At 35.4% G+C, this 15,890-nt stretch overlaps 2 protein-coding genes across 4 annotated transcripts in view; one reads left to right on the forward strand and one right to left on the reverse strand.

Annotated features, from left to right (window-relative positions):
* LOC135683670 (phosphatidylinositol 4,5-bisphosphate 5-phosphatase A) overlaps positions 1–15,890 on the forward strand; it is a 40,854-nt gene that overhangs the window by 8,531 nt on the left and 16,433 nt on the right. The window contains exons 8-13 of one of the 3 annotated variants that reach the window (XM_089109360.1): positions 1,157–1,266; positions 2,449–2,632; positions 3,852–3,923; positions 4,310–4,378; positions 5,308–5,490; positions 6,445–8,505. In XM_089109360.1, the coding sequence (XP_088965486.1) occupies positions 1,157–1,266; positions 2,449–2,632; positions 3,852–3,923; positions 4,310–4,378; positions 5,308–5,490; positions 6,445–6,522 (696 nt within the window). In that variant the 3' untranslated portion in view covers positions 6,523–8,505. Of the gene's footprint in view, positions 1–1,156; positions 1,267–2,448; positions 2,633–3,851; positions 3,924–4,309; positions 4,379–5,307; positions 5,491–6,444; positions 8,506–15,890 lie in introns of those variants that run through there. The other 2 variants (XM_065198988.2, XM_065198989.2) reach the window with 2 other exon arrangements.
* Positions 10,498–15,561, reverse strand: LOC135683677 (uncharacterized). Its single transcript, XM_065199006.2, has 6 exons — positions 15,470–15,561; positions 14,666–14,730; positions 12,770–12,847; positions 11,876–12,033; positions 11,202–11,366; positions 10,498–10,741 (listed from the first exon to the last, which is right to left on the reverse strand). The coding sequence occupies exons 2-6, from the start codon at positions 14,715–14,717 to the stop codon at positions 10,694–10,696; spliced, it is 501 nt and encodes a 166-aa protein (XP_065055078.2). The 5' UTR covers positions 14,718–14,730; positions 15,470–15,561; the 3' UTR covers positions 10,498–10,693.

Consider the following 15,890-nt stretch of genomic DNA (forward strand, 5'->3'; position numbering starts at 1 on the left):
ACTAGTATCGTAATAATCTTCCCGAGCCTCTAGGTGTACTTTTTGTAATGTTTATTTCGATGATGCCTACTTTTGATAACAATTCTGTAGGCCTACATTTGATCACGTGTACTTTGATACTGCCCACTTCTTTTAACAACCTTTACGCATATTTTGTTTTGATGGGTAAAACAGGGGTGATTTCATTAGGAGCCAACAACCGGCGAATGTCCGCCGCTTACTGACCAAACCTTCGCCGCCTACTTTCACCCTCATTTTAGTAAGACTGAACAAATTTTAGTAAACTTATAAATGCCTACTTTTAAATGTGAGCCTTCTACTTTAAAAATTAATAAAAACCCTGGTAAAGTAATGCCAAACTTTTTTTGCTTGATGGACTCTCTTTAATTTGGCCAAATGTTATAACTTCAAAAGCAAAATCGCCTCTTATTGTTGATAATGTTCCGCGGTGCTGGAAAATTTCTGCTACGAATTCAGCTGAATCCGTTATATATGTTTTTCATACTGTCTACCTTACGTTTATTCTTTCTATTTATGCTCTTTGGGGCCATTAGAAAATGTTTAATTACAATGCGCCTTTTTGGTATAAATATTAAAAAGACAACTTTTTTGTCAACTACAATTGAATGTTATTTGATATGATTTGGTAACTATTCGCAAACATAATGCAGTAAAACAAAAAAACCTTTTTTATATAGCCAAGAAAACCCTCTTGCTTATCCAGTCAATCATTTTTTTGTTTTTAAAGTGACTTCCTTGTAGGATTTTTACATTCTGATTTCACCAGAAGTTGAGAGATACTAAGCATATCCTGGTTAATAGAATACCGCTGTATTAATAGGTGCTATGATGGCGCAGCAGCTAGCGTGCTAGCCTTCTATGCGAAAGAATCTAAGCTCAGCTCTCGGCTCGAAAGTAGAATTCGGTGTCACGTTTCTGTCCACTCAGCAAGCAGCGAACAGGCATCTGAAATACTGATCACAATTGTTACTACAGGCACCCATAGCCGGGTAGAATATATTGACCAGTATTTACACAAACCAACACCACGTCTTTCATCCCAACCCACACTACCTGTCCCCTCAAAATTAAAGTATGAAACTAAATTTTCTTGAGAAATCATTTCAATCTCAATATATCTATCTTTCCTTTCAAGCTTGTTAAAAGCAAGAAGGCTGGCAAATGCTTTGAAGGTTTTGAAGAAGGTACCATAAGTTTCTCGCCGACTTACAAGTACGACTTAGGGACAAATAACTTTGATACGAGGTAACGTATTTTCTCTACAAATTCAGTTCTAGGAACCACCAACATCTTGTTGTTGTCACTTCTCGCATGATACTTAATTGTGTAAACTCGAACCTTTTTATTGTTTTCCAGTCAAAATTTATTTCCATTCTAAGCTTAAAAAGTTTTTTTTGTATATATTTCATTTTGGGGCCCCAGCATATAACATCAACTTGTTTCAGTGACATCAGCTGAAGACAATCATGCCATTGTTCTTGTCTATTCAAAAAAATGCTTTATATTCAAAAAATGCGATTGTTCTTGTGGTCAAAGTCTAAACGAGGAAAGAGAAAGTACCCCTTTTGAAATAGTATAGGATGATTTTTGTTCAAATGATTATTGGCTATGCCCTTGTACAAATCAAATGCTAGTGCTAAATTATCAGAGTATGTCCTTACAGTGCCAAAAAAGTTCCCTCAAAAAGTAAACCTTCAAAAAAGTTTAAAAGAGGTCTGCGTTCTATTAATAGAGTTGTCAAGTGATGACGTAACAAAAAACTATTTTTAGAATTTTTGAAATTTTTTCTTATAACCTAGCGTCATGAAATACTCCTAAATCTCCCAATTCAGTTAAAAGTATTACAAATTGGCTGAGATATGACCAGATGATCACAAGCTCGGCCCCATGTAATTTGGTCTCAGTTCATGTAACTTTATGAACTGAGCCAAAATAACAGTAATCCGTTAGCAAACTTCAAATCTTCTATTGGCCATAGTTCACCCGGTTTATGATAAATTTAGCTGATTTTGCATATATGGGAGTATTTTATGGAGTTCTTTCATGTTATGTGGTCAAAATTCGAAAATTCTAAAAATAATTATATTGTGATGTCACACTTCAGAACTCTATGCTGTAGTATCGGGATCTTTTAGAGAATATCGACAAATTCTATGTTTTCTATGTTTTCTATGCTAGCAAAAACAGATTTTATGTTTTCTATTTCTCATGGTTCTTGTTTCGAAGCACATTTTCTCTCCTGCACTTAATGCCTATACCTAAGGTGTTTGCAAGGCATAGTCTTTTAATATAGCATTGTCGTTGTTAAGGTTTCTCGTTTTTGCTATTGTTAGTTGTCAGTTGTAAAAGCTTAAATCATAATCATAACTTGATGTGGATGATATTGCAAATGTTTATGAGACCATCAAACATATCTCTCTGATCTAGAAAATGGGTTGGCTACTTTTTTCGCAGCGAAAAGTTAAGGAAGCCTGCCTGGTGTGACAGAGTTCTTTGGAAAGAGAAGCCAGCTGGGGATCCTTGTGTACAACTTTATTCATATACGTCTTTAGATTTATACACTAGTTCAGATCACAAGCCTGTTAGAGCGGAATTCTCGATCAAACTTGAGGTAATATTCTTTTGTACATACCTGTTCTTTCAGAATTTTTCTGATTGCGTGATATGTAGCCACAAACATGTGAAAATATTCTTTGAATAAAACATCAGTTTATTGGAAATTTTACAGACTACAATCAATTAAAAAAAGATAATGAAGCGAATTTACCATGTCACATATCACAAGAACAAAAGTCATGCTTCATTTGATGTGAAGTATTTGCGGTGTAGCTACTTAGAATCGTCTGTTTCTTACACCAGTGCGAGTGAAGCTCGCTCTATACGGCATTGGACACGCTGTAACCGACCGATTCATTGTGATCTTCACTATTCTGAAATATAGATTTTTAAATCAGACGAAATCGTGCCTGATACTAAATTTGAATTTGACACTAAATTGCTGTTATCTGAACTGTTTAAGTCATTGCTGTTCAAAGTTTATAAGTATGGATGTCTGCTTCTATAGCTCCAAGAGACACTGTCTGTTTCTTGTTGGAAAGCCGTAGTAATATTTTAGCTTAAAGATGATATAAAATTTTTATATGTAAGAATCGTTATGTTGCTGTATCGCTGCAAATATTTCTGCGGTATAAAGTTTTTAAATAGCCTACAATGTTTGCCAAAAGTATTTAGAGCACCCAGGCAGTTTCAATCAATTATTTATCTATTTGCACTCTACTCCTGTATGAATATCTGAGTTGCCGTCTTACCCCAACCCACCCCCCAACCCCTCAAAAAATGTTGAAAATACACACGCCATCTTAATTTCTAAAATACAGGTTACTTTTTAAAAGCGTATTTCTATGGCGTGTTATTCACCATTGTTTGAAGTACAATGCCTGCCAAAAGCACTTGGAACACCCATCAATTTACGCTGCATTTGATATCTTTCGTCCCTTTTATGAAAAAAATTGCTACTTCCGCCCCCTTCCCCCTAAAACAATGTTGATGATTTAGAGAAATATCATAAAAGAAGCGCAAAAGAAAGTGCTTCCTAAAATCCTAACCCGTTTGATAGTAAACCAACATTGTTCCGTGGGGGAGAGGGGGATGATTAGTTTTGACCTTGGAAATTGATTTCAGTGTTCCAAGACTTTTGGCAGGCATTGTAGGTAAGGAAAACTGCTAACGTGAACAACAAAATGCTTTTTGTGTTCAGCAACCTTTGGTAGATACTGTAGGTCACCACTATCGTATTGTTTTTATTTTTTTTGTCGTGTTACAATTTTTAGGCCGTGGAAACAGCAGAACCAGTATTAAAGTTTACATTAGATTCGGAGCACGAGCCTTGGACTACGGAGGAGGTTCGTTTTTACCTAACTTCTCTTTCTTCTTTCATTTGACTCAAATAGTACTCTTTTTCGTAAGGTTTCTTAAAAGCCTTCTATTTCTCTTCAATGTCAGGTAATTAGCAGTCGTACAGTTTAAATCACTATTGTTTGATATTCAAAGCAGAAACAATAGATTCCCACTCATAAATATGCTAGATATATTTGAGCATACCATTTTTGCTGGCGTCCTTTTTCAAAAAATGCAAAAAGCTACATTTAACCTTATATATTTATATTCAAAGGTCTCAAGGAGGCTCAAATATTTTACATCGACCTTTTACTATTGTCTGATAATTTGCCTGACAATCTTGATGAAAATTTAATCGCTTAAACTTAATAAATATTTTTACCTCCTTCAGGATGCTGTCTGTATTTTCCATGTAAAGGATTACGAAACTTCAAGCTGGGACTGGATTGGCCTGTTCAGGGTAGATTGATAGATTATTTGCTTACACCAAGCATTTCTCAATAGGTCTTTCTGTTTCAAGTTCTTTTGGCATAGTAGCCTAGTTGAAAAACTGGCTAGGGTCAATGTGATTAGAACACTTGGCTACCGCGCAGAAGAATGTGGACGAGACTTTTGATTCGAGCCATAGTTAGGATACTCACATTTACTACACCCTCATCTTCACACCACCAGATTCCAGCGAGGTTTCTTTTTTTCTCAAAACATAACCTGAAGTATGAAAGCTTCCTAAGAAAACAGTGAAAGCAAAATAGCAGTTTGATGTTTAACTTTGGTTTTTTTTACTGTCCTTCCTCACAGTTGTTGACCGGGTGACCACCACAGTAACCTAACTCAGGTGAAAATTCCATGGAACACTGTTTGCCTAGGGTTCTCTCTGAAAATGCACTTTTCCTATGTAAAGAATTTCAATAAAAGTCACCATTAGCTTAAGCAAAGGAAAGGTTATCGTCTCAGCTCACATGAACCAAGCTTAGATACCCCAAAAAACTTTCTATGGCAGTTGTTGTTACCCGGGACGCCGGAACGACCAAGGGGCAAGGGGGCAGGCTTGAGTAAAAGGGCATTTGGATGATAACTCCCAGCTTCTACTTATTCCTTCTAGTAACTGCCATTTTATTTCGGTCTTCTGTAGGTATCTTGAAAATTGGCTAACTTTTGGAATAAGGATTTATTTTGAAAAATGTCGTCATGAATTAAGCACTACAATTAGAATTTTATATGAAGCACTCTGATTAATACGATTGTCTCTTATGATTATCTCTCTATTTGGTATCACGATAGGATGTTATTCGTACATTGAATTTTGAGTCGGCATGTAATTTGCACATAGTAAACGTTTTGCATAATTTGTTCAGTAGATTTTATGTTGCTTCCTATTTCAATTTCTAGACGGATTTTGCCCATTCAACTGACTACTATACATACGAATGGTCGTTGTCTGGAGCAGATGTAACTGGAAATGATGGCTGTATGATTCTTTTCGATGACGTTCCAGAAGACCATGGCACTTATCAACTGGCCTATTTCAGCAGAAAACTTAATGCTTTTCTTGGCGTGAGCCGTCCTTTTGAGGTTAGCTGCTTTGAATTCAACATCAATAAAATCAAAATGTGTCAGGCCTCCAGCATACCTACTTTTTTATACCAGGAAACATTAAAGATTCTCAACCACTAAATCAAATTTCAGTTTATTGATTTTTGCTCCTCCATTTTTATTCTTTTGACGTGCTCTTTCCATCGAAAAATACAAGTTGGCTAAACGACACATTGGCGATAGAGATCGAATGCCCGTAGATAAGCATGTCCATTGATTTTGAGTGGTTGCCGGATCATTAAAATCTTTCGGATTTATTTACTATCTGAAATTGTTTTGTTCCTCGTTGATCCTTCAATCTTTTGATCACACAAAGTGTTTTTCTTGTTTTTTATATTTTATATTTGTTTTGTTATTTTTTTGGAAAATATATCATTGCACAAGGGTCCCTGAGCATAGCTTTCTTAAGGGCCCAAATCTTTCTTAAGGGCTTAAGGGCCACTGGTGTCGAGAAAGATTTCTTAAGGCAAGCTTGCACATATCTGTTACGTAAATCCAAAATCAATGCTGGTTGACTTTAAACTCAACTTTTTGTATGACTGACCCTTAATCGAGGTTTTGTTTTGTCTTGACCAATCAGATTTCCAGCCTGGGAGACGTGAAAGAGCTCTAAAAATTCATTTCGACCTGCCTTATTTTGGTATAGGCCAACCAAATCGAATGCAGTCTTCCTCACGTCTTTCCACATGATGTATTACAATTACATCCATTGACGGATTTCTTTTTTGAAGCAGAAACCTACAAACATTATATAGCTTATTTTCCTTCAATAGCAGTACCCTGTAAACATCAAATTTTCTCTCGCATCTTTTTCCAAAAAGCTCTAGGAACTGGAAATCTCTCTACATCGTCTTGTAACTTGATCCTACAGGGAGCCCCTAATGAAAGTTCAACTGAATTTGCTTTGTCTTAAAATGGAAATTTTTATTTCAGATCGCCTTCCAACCGGATGACCTTAACGAAGCTTCAATGGAGGTACCACCACCTCAAGATGTTGCGCAACAGGTCTGAGATTACACAGCAGAAATTATACAAAATGAAGAAGTTTCAAAACGTCGCAAGTGTTTGAAGGACTTTTCCATTTAAATTGTTATTACTTCTATATTTTATTCTTATTGTTCCTATGTACCTAACCACGCATCTCAGAATTATTTATCAAAATATCTCTTATTATTTTTTTTTTCTTAATTAAACACTGTGGTTTTTAAAATTTTAGCGAGTCTATGATTTGTTTATTATAGGGAGGTGTTCATGAGCAAATTAAAATATTGTACTTAACATATTGCCCAGGGATAATATTTGATAGATAAGCCAGGGTGATTGGTTTTGACAATTTAATTTTTAGCCTATAAAGCTATTCTCGTTAAAACGATATTTATACGTCCAGATATTAATTTATTCGGGAGAAAACTAGGGGGTTAGGGAGGAAACTTTAACACAACTTATTTGCCCCCTGCCTTGTAACCAGAGATCAATCGACGACTTTTACGTAACAACTGAATAGCACAGGTGTATCTGACAGTAGAATTCAATGTGTACAGGAACCATGTGCCATGAATCTAAATATCAATGTGTGTGGCGTTTATTTCAGTGAAGCTTTCATTTTCACTTTTATGGGGAAAGGCGTTGATTGGAAGCCAGGCGTTTCCTAAAAGAAATACCATTTTACTTTTATTCTTTTGTGTATAAATATTTATTGATCGATGTCTTAAAAAGAAACTCTTTGCTCAAATCTGAGTTGCTATTAGAAGACTGGAAAAGACTTGAACACAGACGTATTCTACAGCTACCAACATTGAACAAGATAGAAATATCTTTTCTTATAAGTTTTATTCATGTTCCACTTAGTTTTTCTGGAGATAATTTTGTGGTATATAACTCTAATCTGAACCTAGACACGTGACAAACTAAACTTATATAAAATATTTTGAAATATTGTATTGTTGTAAGGAAACAACTGCAGAAAATATTAGCGTCTACTACTTCATCTCTGATCTTTTACCATTTATTTGGAAAAAGATTGTGATTTACTCGAATAAACGAGTCTTTTCTAGTTTGACAATGCAAAAATACATCTTAAACTTTGAAACAGTCTTAAGTGAATTAGCATTGTTGGATTTTATCCATTGACAGGACCAAATTCTCAAATTTGCTTGAAACAAACCCCCCCCCCCCCCAGGCAACGGTGCCTTCGCCAGAGGGCAGTGGGAGCAGTGGCCCCCATTGCCCTTGTAAAATTGATCACTTTTTTCGTTTTATAATTGCTTTGCCTTTTTTCTTTGTTCTTTAATTGTTTTGTGCTTTGCCCCCGTTGCCCTCTTCGAGTGCAGGCTTCCCTGCCCCAGGCCATCCTTGTTTTTTCTTGAGAATATGGCAATTTGACACGAGTGAACATGACAATGTGAACTATGAAATATTTACAAATGTGTTTTCAGTTATCGCTATTAACGTGTTTTTTCTAAATGAAAAAATATAAAGTCTAAACGACAATCGTTGTAGATTTTTACTCAAATTATTGAATTATTATTTAATTAGATTAAATTATTGTTGCTACTTCAATGGCAGCCTCGGAAGTCCTTGTATTGAAAACTATCGAGGCTGCAGGAGTTCTAAGTTCCTTGTTGATTTTTTTGCAATCGTTTTAAGTATTGATGTATTGTTTTGATAAGCGTCAAAGTTGCGGTTCCTTAGGGGGTCAGGCTCCTGAAAAGAAAATTCACCAGCAGAACAGTTTCATTTCTATTTCACATACCATCAGGGGATTTTATCGACCAATATCTAGCAAAATTAGGGGCTGCAGCCCCCGCGCTCTTTTAAATGAAAGCATTCATCCCTGCTGCGCTGCAATGCTTACGAGCCTCGTATTGAAAGGGCGGGAAAATTAGAATATGGTCAACTTGTCGGGTTTTGATCAGCCCATGCCTGGTAATCCGACATAAGAGGCACAAAATACTCACTCTGGAGAAGGTGACTGGTGTAGGATCAAGGAGAGAAGTAAATATAATAAATTTGTTCTCATTTCCAAGCTTATTTTACGGTGTATTTTTATTTAAGATGCTTATAAGGCAATTGAAGTCTTATTCTATGTTCCGACCAATTGTTTTTCGCATTTTCCAAAAATAGATCATGGAATTGGAAGTCTGTGCCGAAATCTCATGTTGTTTAAGCCGCCAGACAGCGAATTACCCCATTTTCAAAATTTAGCTTTTCCGATACATCCCATTGGAATTTGTTGCTCTAGTGAAATTTTTTTCGCTACAGCAGCAAATTCCGGTCAAATCTAAAGAAATATCTAAATATTCAAAACAAAGTGACCGAAAGGTCCAAACAACATGAAGTTCTCAATATAAACTAATTTCAAGATGAAGATTTCAAATCTGACGTCCATTTTTGGAAAATGTCTGTAGATAGCGAGATGCAGAATAGATGATATCAACCCGGAACGGCGAATTCTTTCATTGCTTTTCTCTTGAGGTATGATAACGTCAAAGCCAATGTCTTTCCCTATGTATTGACTTTAACGTCAAAGCCTATGTCTTTCCCTATGTATTGACTTTAACGTCAAAGCCTATGTCTTTCCCTATGTATTGACTTTAAAGCATTTTTAGTCTACTAAAGTAGAGTTTCAAAGTAAAGCAGAGTATTACTCACAGCTACATCCAAGCATAGTTAATAGAAAGGAGGACTTTGGTCAATAGTCCTCCTTTTTATTGACTATGATCCCCTGGGTTCATTCCATGTACTTAGGCCCAAAGATCTTCGGCGTTCCTAAAGAGGTTTTTTCGGCGTAAGAGGTTCTTTCGGCGTTCGGCGTGCAAACATATAAAAACATTTTTGGCGTACTAAAATCTTCGTTAGTTGGCATGCTAAACATAAAGCCATGTACATAGTTAACGTAAAATAAAGACTCATACACCACAGTTTTCTTTAATAATCAGTTTTCTTTGTCTGGTGCAACAATGTTTACAGTTTTACTATCTGCTTTTATATTTTCGGCGTACCTAAACAAATGCCCCGGTGAACCTGGTATGATCCAAGGTAAAATTAAGGGTCTTAACATGCAACTCAAAGGGCAACGCACACTAGTTTTGATTCCACTTGCAGCTCGTACACCCAAACTAAACTCCATGTCAGCATGTTTTCCATGTTGTATGTAGGTTTAGTTGTTCCAATCTATGTTGTATTTCCATTCTATGTTGTATAACTGTCGCACTGGCAATCTCTTAGAAACAATGATTGTTTACCAAAGGTATATTCCTTCATATATTCGAATCAAACAATTCAAAACTATTCAATACATCTCTTAACCTCTAAAGAAACTTCTCAAATTTACAAAATGATAGTCATGATATCAATATGATGGTAATCTTATGATTTGTTTGTAACCTAAACTCTGGAGGTAATCATTGCCAATTACATTGAGTCGTTCATAAGTCATGTTATGTTTCTTTCTGTTTTGGAAAAAAATCCTTTTCAGTATACATGCAGGGGCAAAGCCAAGAAAATTGTTCGGAGAGGTGAAGAGGTGATTTTTGCCGACAAAAAGGGCATGCCTTACTCTTTAAGAGGTCAAAAGTGAGTGAGGTCAAAATATAAAAGCTCCTACATGCTACTTTTATGTGTTTCTGTTGAAAAGTTTATACTCTAGTGCCATACTTTGAAAGTTCACAGAAAATGTTAATATGTTATAATTGTTGCAAAAATTACATCTTTTGCCTATCAAAACTCTCAATGTTGCAACAAACAAAATATTGGGGTACTACACCCCACCCTCTTTGGTGATGCTCCTGGATACATAAAGTGTACTGGCTTACCCAAACTAGCATTTCTCCAAATTCTAGACCCAAAAGTACCCGTATCTCACTGATCTTCAGTACAGTAGAGTAAACCTTTTGAAACTGGGCTTAAGTAACCATTATAAGAATTAAATTATATTGTAGTATATTTTTGTTTTGTGTATGCTATCAAATCAAAGAGAAATATTGCTCATTTTTCTAATTCAACGAATCATAGATATAATCTAATACACTTTCTGTTTTTCATTGAAGTATGCCTTCCATACAAGGAAAAATATTCTTTTTGTGTTTTATTTACACAAAAATTTATTTATCTTTCTTCTTGCCCTTCTCTTCTTGCTTGTCTGTCTCTTTTTAAACTTTTTTTCCTTCACTTTCTTTTTACTTCAATTTTTGTGAATTTCTGCATCATTTTCTTCCTTTTCACTATTTTTCTGGTGGAAAAACTTCAATTGTTAACTTTCAAAAAATCAATACCAGTTTTTATTTATTTTAAAATTTATGAATTTCAGCGAGGAAAATTGTATTTGAACTATTTATTTTTTTAAAAATCATATGATGGTGTAATTAAGAAAATTTGTATTTGAATTTTTAACATGTCTTGATAAAAGGCCTTTAATGAAAAATTATTTTTTTGTTTTAAATTGTTCAAAAAGTACTGATCTTTCAAAACCTGATTTATTTAAAATATTTCCATTATTCTAATTTGAAGATCACGGATCTATTGAAAACCTCAATAAATCAATATCATTTAGAGTGGTATCTTACTGACTACACTTCTTCCAAAAGTCTGATCTTTACCTTCAGAGTACCATGGTCACTTCAAAATATCAATTAACCAATTGACCATGCAAATATATAAATGATTTAAAAAAACTTAATGCATTGGCTTACGATTTTTTTCTCTTCTGCCTTTTCTTCAGATTTCTTCTTATTTGTCATTTTCCTAGCTTTCTTTTTCAAATCACGATCACTGCACCAGTCTTGTGTTATTGTGCATTTGCATTCAGATGCAACCTTGCACATGCATTTTTTGGCACCACTATCTGCTCCCACTACCTTTTATTGGAAAAAAATTCAATATGGCTTGTTAAAATTGTATGCTTTTATGTTTTGCTTATAGTAAATTTGAATTTTATAATTAATTGTATGCAAGGAATTTATTTAAAGCAACTTATTAACTCAGTGTTTAGTCCAGCTATTTTGTTACCAGCTCTCCTTATGCTGACTATGGTCTTTATAAAACAGCTTCATATTACAAAAAAGTAGCAAAATAATGCTGTCATAAAGATTTATTTTTAGAATTTTTGAAAATTTTGAACACTTAATGATTCTATTAAAATTCTTTTATTTTGCAAAGCAATTTAATTCAGTTGCAGACTGGCTACAATGATACCAGTGGCGGATTTAAGGGGGCAACTAGGGGCAGTTGCCCCTCCCTCGACGAGTCGAAGCAAGTATGGCGCCCCTTTTTTGGAAATTGTGCGCCCCTGAATGAAAGAGATTTTTAAATGTGAATGAATTTTGTAATTGTTAGTTGATGTTTAGAGTGTATTAGCAATTCTTACCTCACCACGAGCCATGGGGTGCCTGGAAATTATCGAATTTGCAAGGTTGAACAACATCTGAGCATCCTGTTCACTAAACTCACAAACTGACATCAGCTTTTCCATAGCACAATCCTTGTTTGACTGGACCATCCCATGGAATGCCTTTTGCTCGCTATCTACAGATGAAAATTGATGTACAACTTTCATCAATTACTCTCAAATGAACTGCGCGAATGTGAGACATTGATGATAGACTACTAATGGAGGCATCTGACCTTACAAGAAATTATGTGGCAAATAGATGTGGCAGAAAGGCAATGACGACCGTAGCCGAAAAGGTACTGCGGGAAATAGGGAGGGGGAAAAAAGCTTCTTTAGGCCATAACTTTTTAATGTCAGAAAACATTCTTTTACTTACAGGGAACGTTTTTGCTTTAATCAGAGAATGACAAATTCAAAGTGTTGTTACGTAGTGGTATTCTCAATGTCATTCTCAATGTCATTCTCATTATACCGACAAAATCCACCGCCGACGTCCTTCCAGCACCACAAAAATTTGTCTTATGGTCGGGTCGATAATTAGGGTACGTGTCTCTCTGGCATCACAATTGCTGTAAGGTTGCAAGAATACATTCGTTTTTTAAACAAATGTGTTAAAATTGTTATTCCGAACATTTTTTTGATGTACTGGTATTAAATCAATGGGGTGTTCATCAACGGGCACCCCAAAATAAGGGAACCTCCAAACGACGTACAAATAGCTTTGTCACGAAAACCCTGGTTCCATGCATATCCATTAAATGGAGACTACAATGCAATACAAAATGATTCTGTATATTTGTGATCATGTTAATGTTTCCTGCCTGATATAATAAAGCTAGCTATAAGTCAAACTCAATGCTTTATACTCACTGCAAGATCCCCAAGAGCTTGATGGAGCAAACATTCCTGAAATTGGGTTGGTCATCACAGGCAAACGAATTGTTATACCTAGAATGAACAAATATGTTTTAAGACAACTTTCTCAGCTCAAGCGAATAACACATATTTGATTTTGCAGAACCTTTGAAATCCTTTTTTTATTTTTCTGTCCTCATCGGTATACACTGCTGAATTCCGTTAAGTTGGACCTTTAAGTGGAAAGGAAATGGTCGGACTCAGCTAATGCCCGGGGTAGGATTTTTCACTTGAATAAGGAAGGAAAGTAAAATGAAATCGACATGGCAAAAGTCCGAGTTATATGGTGTACACTCTTTTTTTTATATAAGAACACGAGCCTCAAAATTGGTCAAAAGTTAAGAACAAATTAAGAACAAGCTGAAGCTGAGCTTCTGCAAAATGCAATTTTGAACAACATTTTTTCTCAAAATCGAGGATTTTTAGCGATGTGTGGGTGCTTTTTCGTCGAATATCCAAACTTTTCGGCAAATGAAGGTTGTCTTACTCACTTTGTTGGCAAATGAGGCCTGAACACCTTCCTAGAGCGAAAAAGCTAGCACTCGCACTGCTTACACCCTATTAGATTAAGAACAAATTAAGAACAATTCAGCCTCAGATTTTCGAAAAAAATAAGAACAGTCAGCCTGAACTTAAATTTACTGGTTCTTATAAAAAAAGAGTGTACCACTTAATAGGAATTAAATAAATATTTATTAGTGACTATTTCTACATTTTCCGCAAGTCATGATCCAAAGTTTACATTTTGCCACTTCTCTGCTTTTCAAATGTATTTTTACCTGTTTACTTCAATCATCGGAATTTCACGTGATGATGGCATCATCATTATAATCATGATGATGATGCTGCCATAATCACTCCTGGCGGATGGCCTCCACAAGCGCTTCCTCTCTCCTTTCCTGCCTTTGGCTCGAAACGTTGCATAACAGAGCAATGCCTTTTAGGTATTTTTTTATCAATTTCGAAATTTTTTTAAAGCAATTTCCTCAAGCAGCATATTTTGTAACGGGAGTTTTTTTGTAAGAATGAGAATCGATCTGATCATTCTTACAAATCGATCCGATCAGCCACCAACCTCCCCCCCCCCCCCTTCTAAAGGTTTTTCACCGGATGTCGAGAAATTGAAAAATCGACTTCTTGGAAAACTGGGGTAAACATGTCCATGTTTCTGCACCATATGTCATTGCTGGCAACATCAGAGTGCTCATGATTTTCTTCTTGAGGCACATGGACATTTTTTGACATTTTAAGAATTTTATATTGCTATCAATATCCATTTTTCGATATTTTCATTAAATTTGTCAATATCTATATTATATGCCAGCTAGTTGATGTGCTATTCATTAGCACTTGTGATATCTCGTTATTGCTACCTATTAAACCTGGTATTATTTTAGGACCAACTGCAAGGAATTCCGTATAACTGATACTCCTGATATGCTAGTAGATGATCATTAGTTAACTTTAAAGAGTTTCTTTATACAAACAATCTTTTGGTGGTACAATACTCAATAATGGCTTTGAAAAAAGCAAATATTTGAGCATACTAAAGCTTTTTGTCTGTCACTCTTCAGAGTATAAAATGTCAGAACATAGAACGAAAACTCTGCGCTAGGAAATACATTTACCCTGTTGTGGATCGAAATAGGCCAATCAGAAACACGTGCACATGACTGTTAAGGTTACCCAATCAGAGTTTCGTTCAATGTTCTAACGTTTTATCTTCTGAAGAGTGCCAGATGAAAGCCTTAGTATACTCATATGTTTGCGTTTTTCAAAGCCGCTTTTAAGTTTCTTTATGCCGAAACTGTTTACGTTGATGAGAAAAATTGACAAAAATCGAGCAATCACCTTGACAAGTTGCTATAAAAGCAAGAAAGATGGGAGCAATGAATGACGTCATCTTGAGGATTTCTCTGTAAAATAAAGACACTCAGTCCAACGACAACAATTTTCAATTAAAGCTGCGTTTCGATATTCTCAAATAGGATAAATTGATAAGAGAAAAAACCAATGAAAATTGAGATAATTCAATTTGTGTGGCAGATTTTAAGAAGAAAAATTATTCCTTAGACAAGAATAACATAATCCTGCAAGCAAACGATGTAACAATCTTAGCAAAGGCTTCAAATATAAATTACTGAGCATTTGGCCGAACCTCAACTTTCAACACGGCCCAACAATGGTTACTGGAGTGGTCTTCTTATCAATTCTCAACTTATGAATCGTTCGTTGAGTTATTTAGTTGACATTATAACCACCCTTCCCATCTATAAGCAGGTCACACAATCTCCACCCTGGGTGCCAGAATCTCTATTATTTAGTCTCAGAAATATAGTTCGAAACTAGTCACAGAATACTTTTTGAGCGAGATTCTTTGCCACCGTAGCTGTCTACAATACATTATCCCCGGATTCACGAGGCTCACAATTTCAAATAATAGTTTTAATCAACATACAAATGTTGTTTGTGAATGATTCATACTAGCTTGTTCATTGTATCTTAAATTTCCGAAAGTTGCGATGAATGTTGAATCGAAATTCTTTGAAAAAAGTTAGCAGTTACGCTAGCGCAGGCAGAGCTTTTGCAACAACCGAGATAGTTTATCAAAAGGTAAAAATACAGGCAAAGAAGGATTTTAAGGCCAATACTTACCACTGTATAGATGTGGTTTTCAGTTAATATTCAGTTAATAATCTGGCTTAACACCTCAATAAAAAGGTTTTACAGTATTGCTCAAAGCACAAACATAGATGAGCTAACTTTCTGTGCCTTGTGAACTTGTCCGTGACCATTGGTTATGTCAAATTTTGATTCAAATTGAAACAGTAAGATTCATGCAACCTGCTCAGCACAAAGCTAGCTCCACCGTCTTTCATTGAGAAAATCACAGTCACAATTGTTTGTGGTATGGCAACAAAGTTTACCAACTTACTGAACATGGATAAAACTTGCTTTGTCCCTATTATACTTACCATTTGGCAGTTTTACTAGCCAACAAACGGTTTTACCGAACAACTCATGAAAAAACCGCCACAACCTATACACTCCCTCTGTCAGTTACGTAGCTAAAGTC

Source organism: Rhopilema esculentum, chromosome 7 (assembly GCF_057945365.1).
Source record: "Rhopilema esculentum isolate cy_ngs chromosome 7, ASM5794536v1, whole genome shotgun sequence".
Lineage (NCBI taxonomy): Eukaryota > Metazoa > Cnidaria > Scyphozoa > Rhizostomeae > Rhizostomatidae > Rhopilema > Rhopilema esculentum.

Coding starts and splice junctions, on each gene's coding strand:
- LOC135683677 (XM_065199006.2), bottom strand. CDS start 14,717: ATGACGTCATTCATTGCTCCCATCTTTCTTGCTTTTATAGCAACTTGT. Junction 12,848..14,665: donor TTTTATAGCAACTTGTCAAG/GTGATTGCTCGA, acceptor TGTTCATTCTAG/GTATAACAATTCGTTTGCCT. Junction 11,367..11,875: donor ACCCCATGGCTCGTGGTGAG/GTAAGAATTGCT, acceptor TTCCAATAAAAG/GTAGTGGGAGCAGATAGTGG.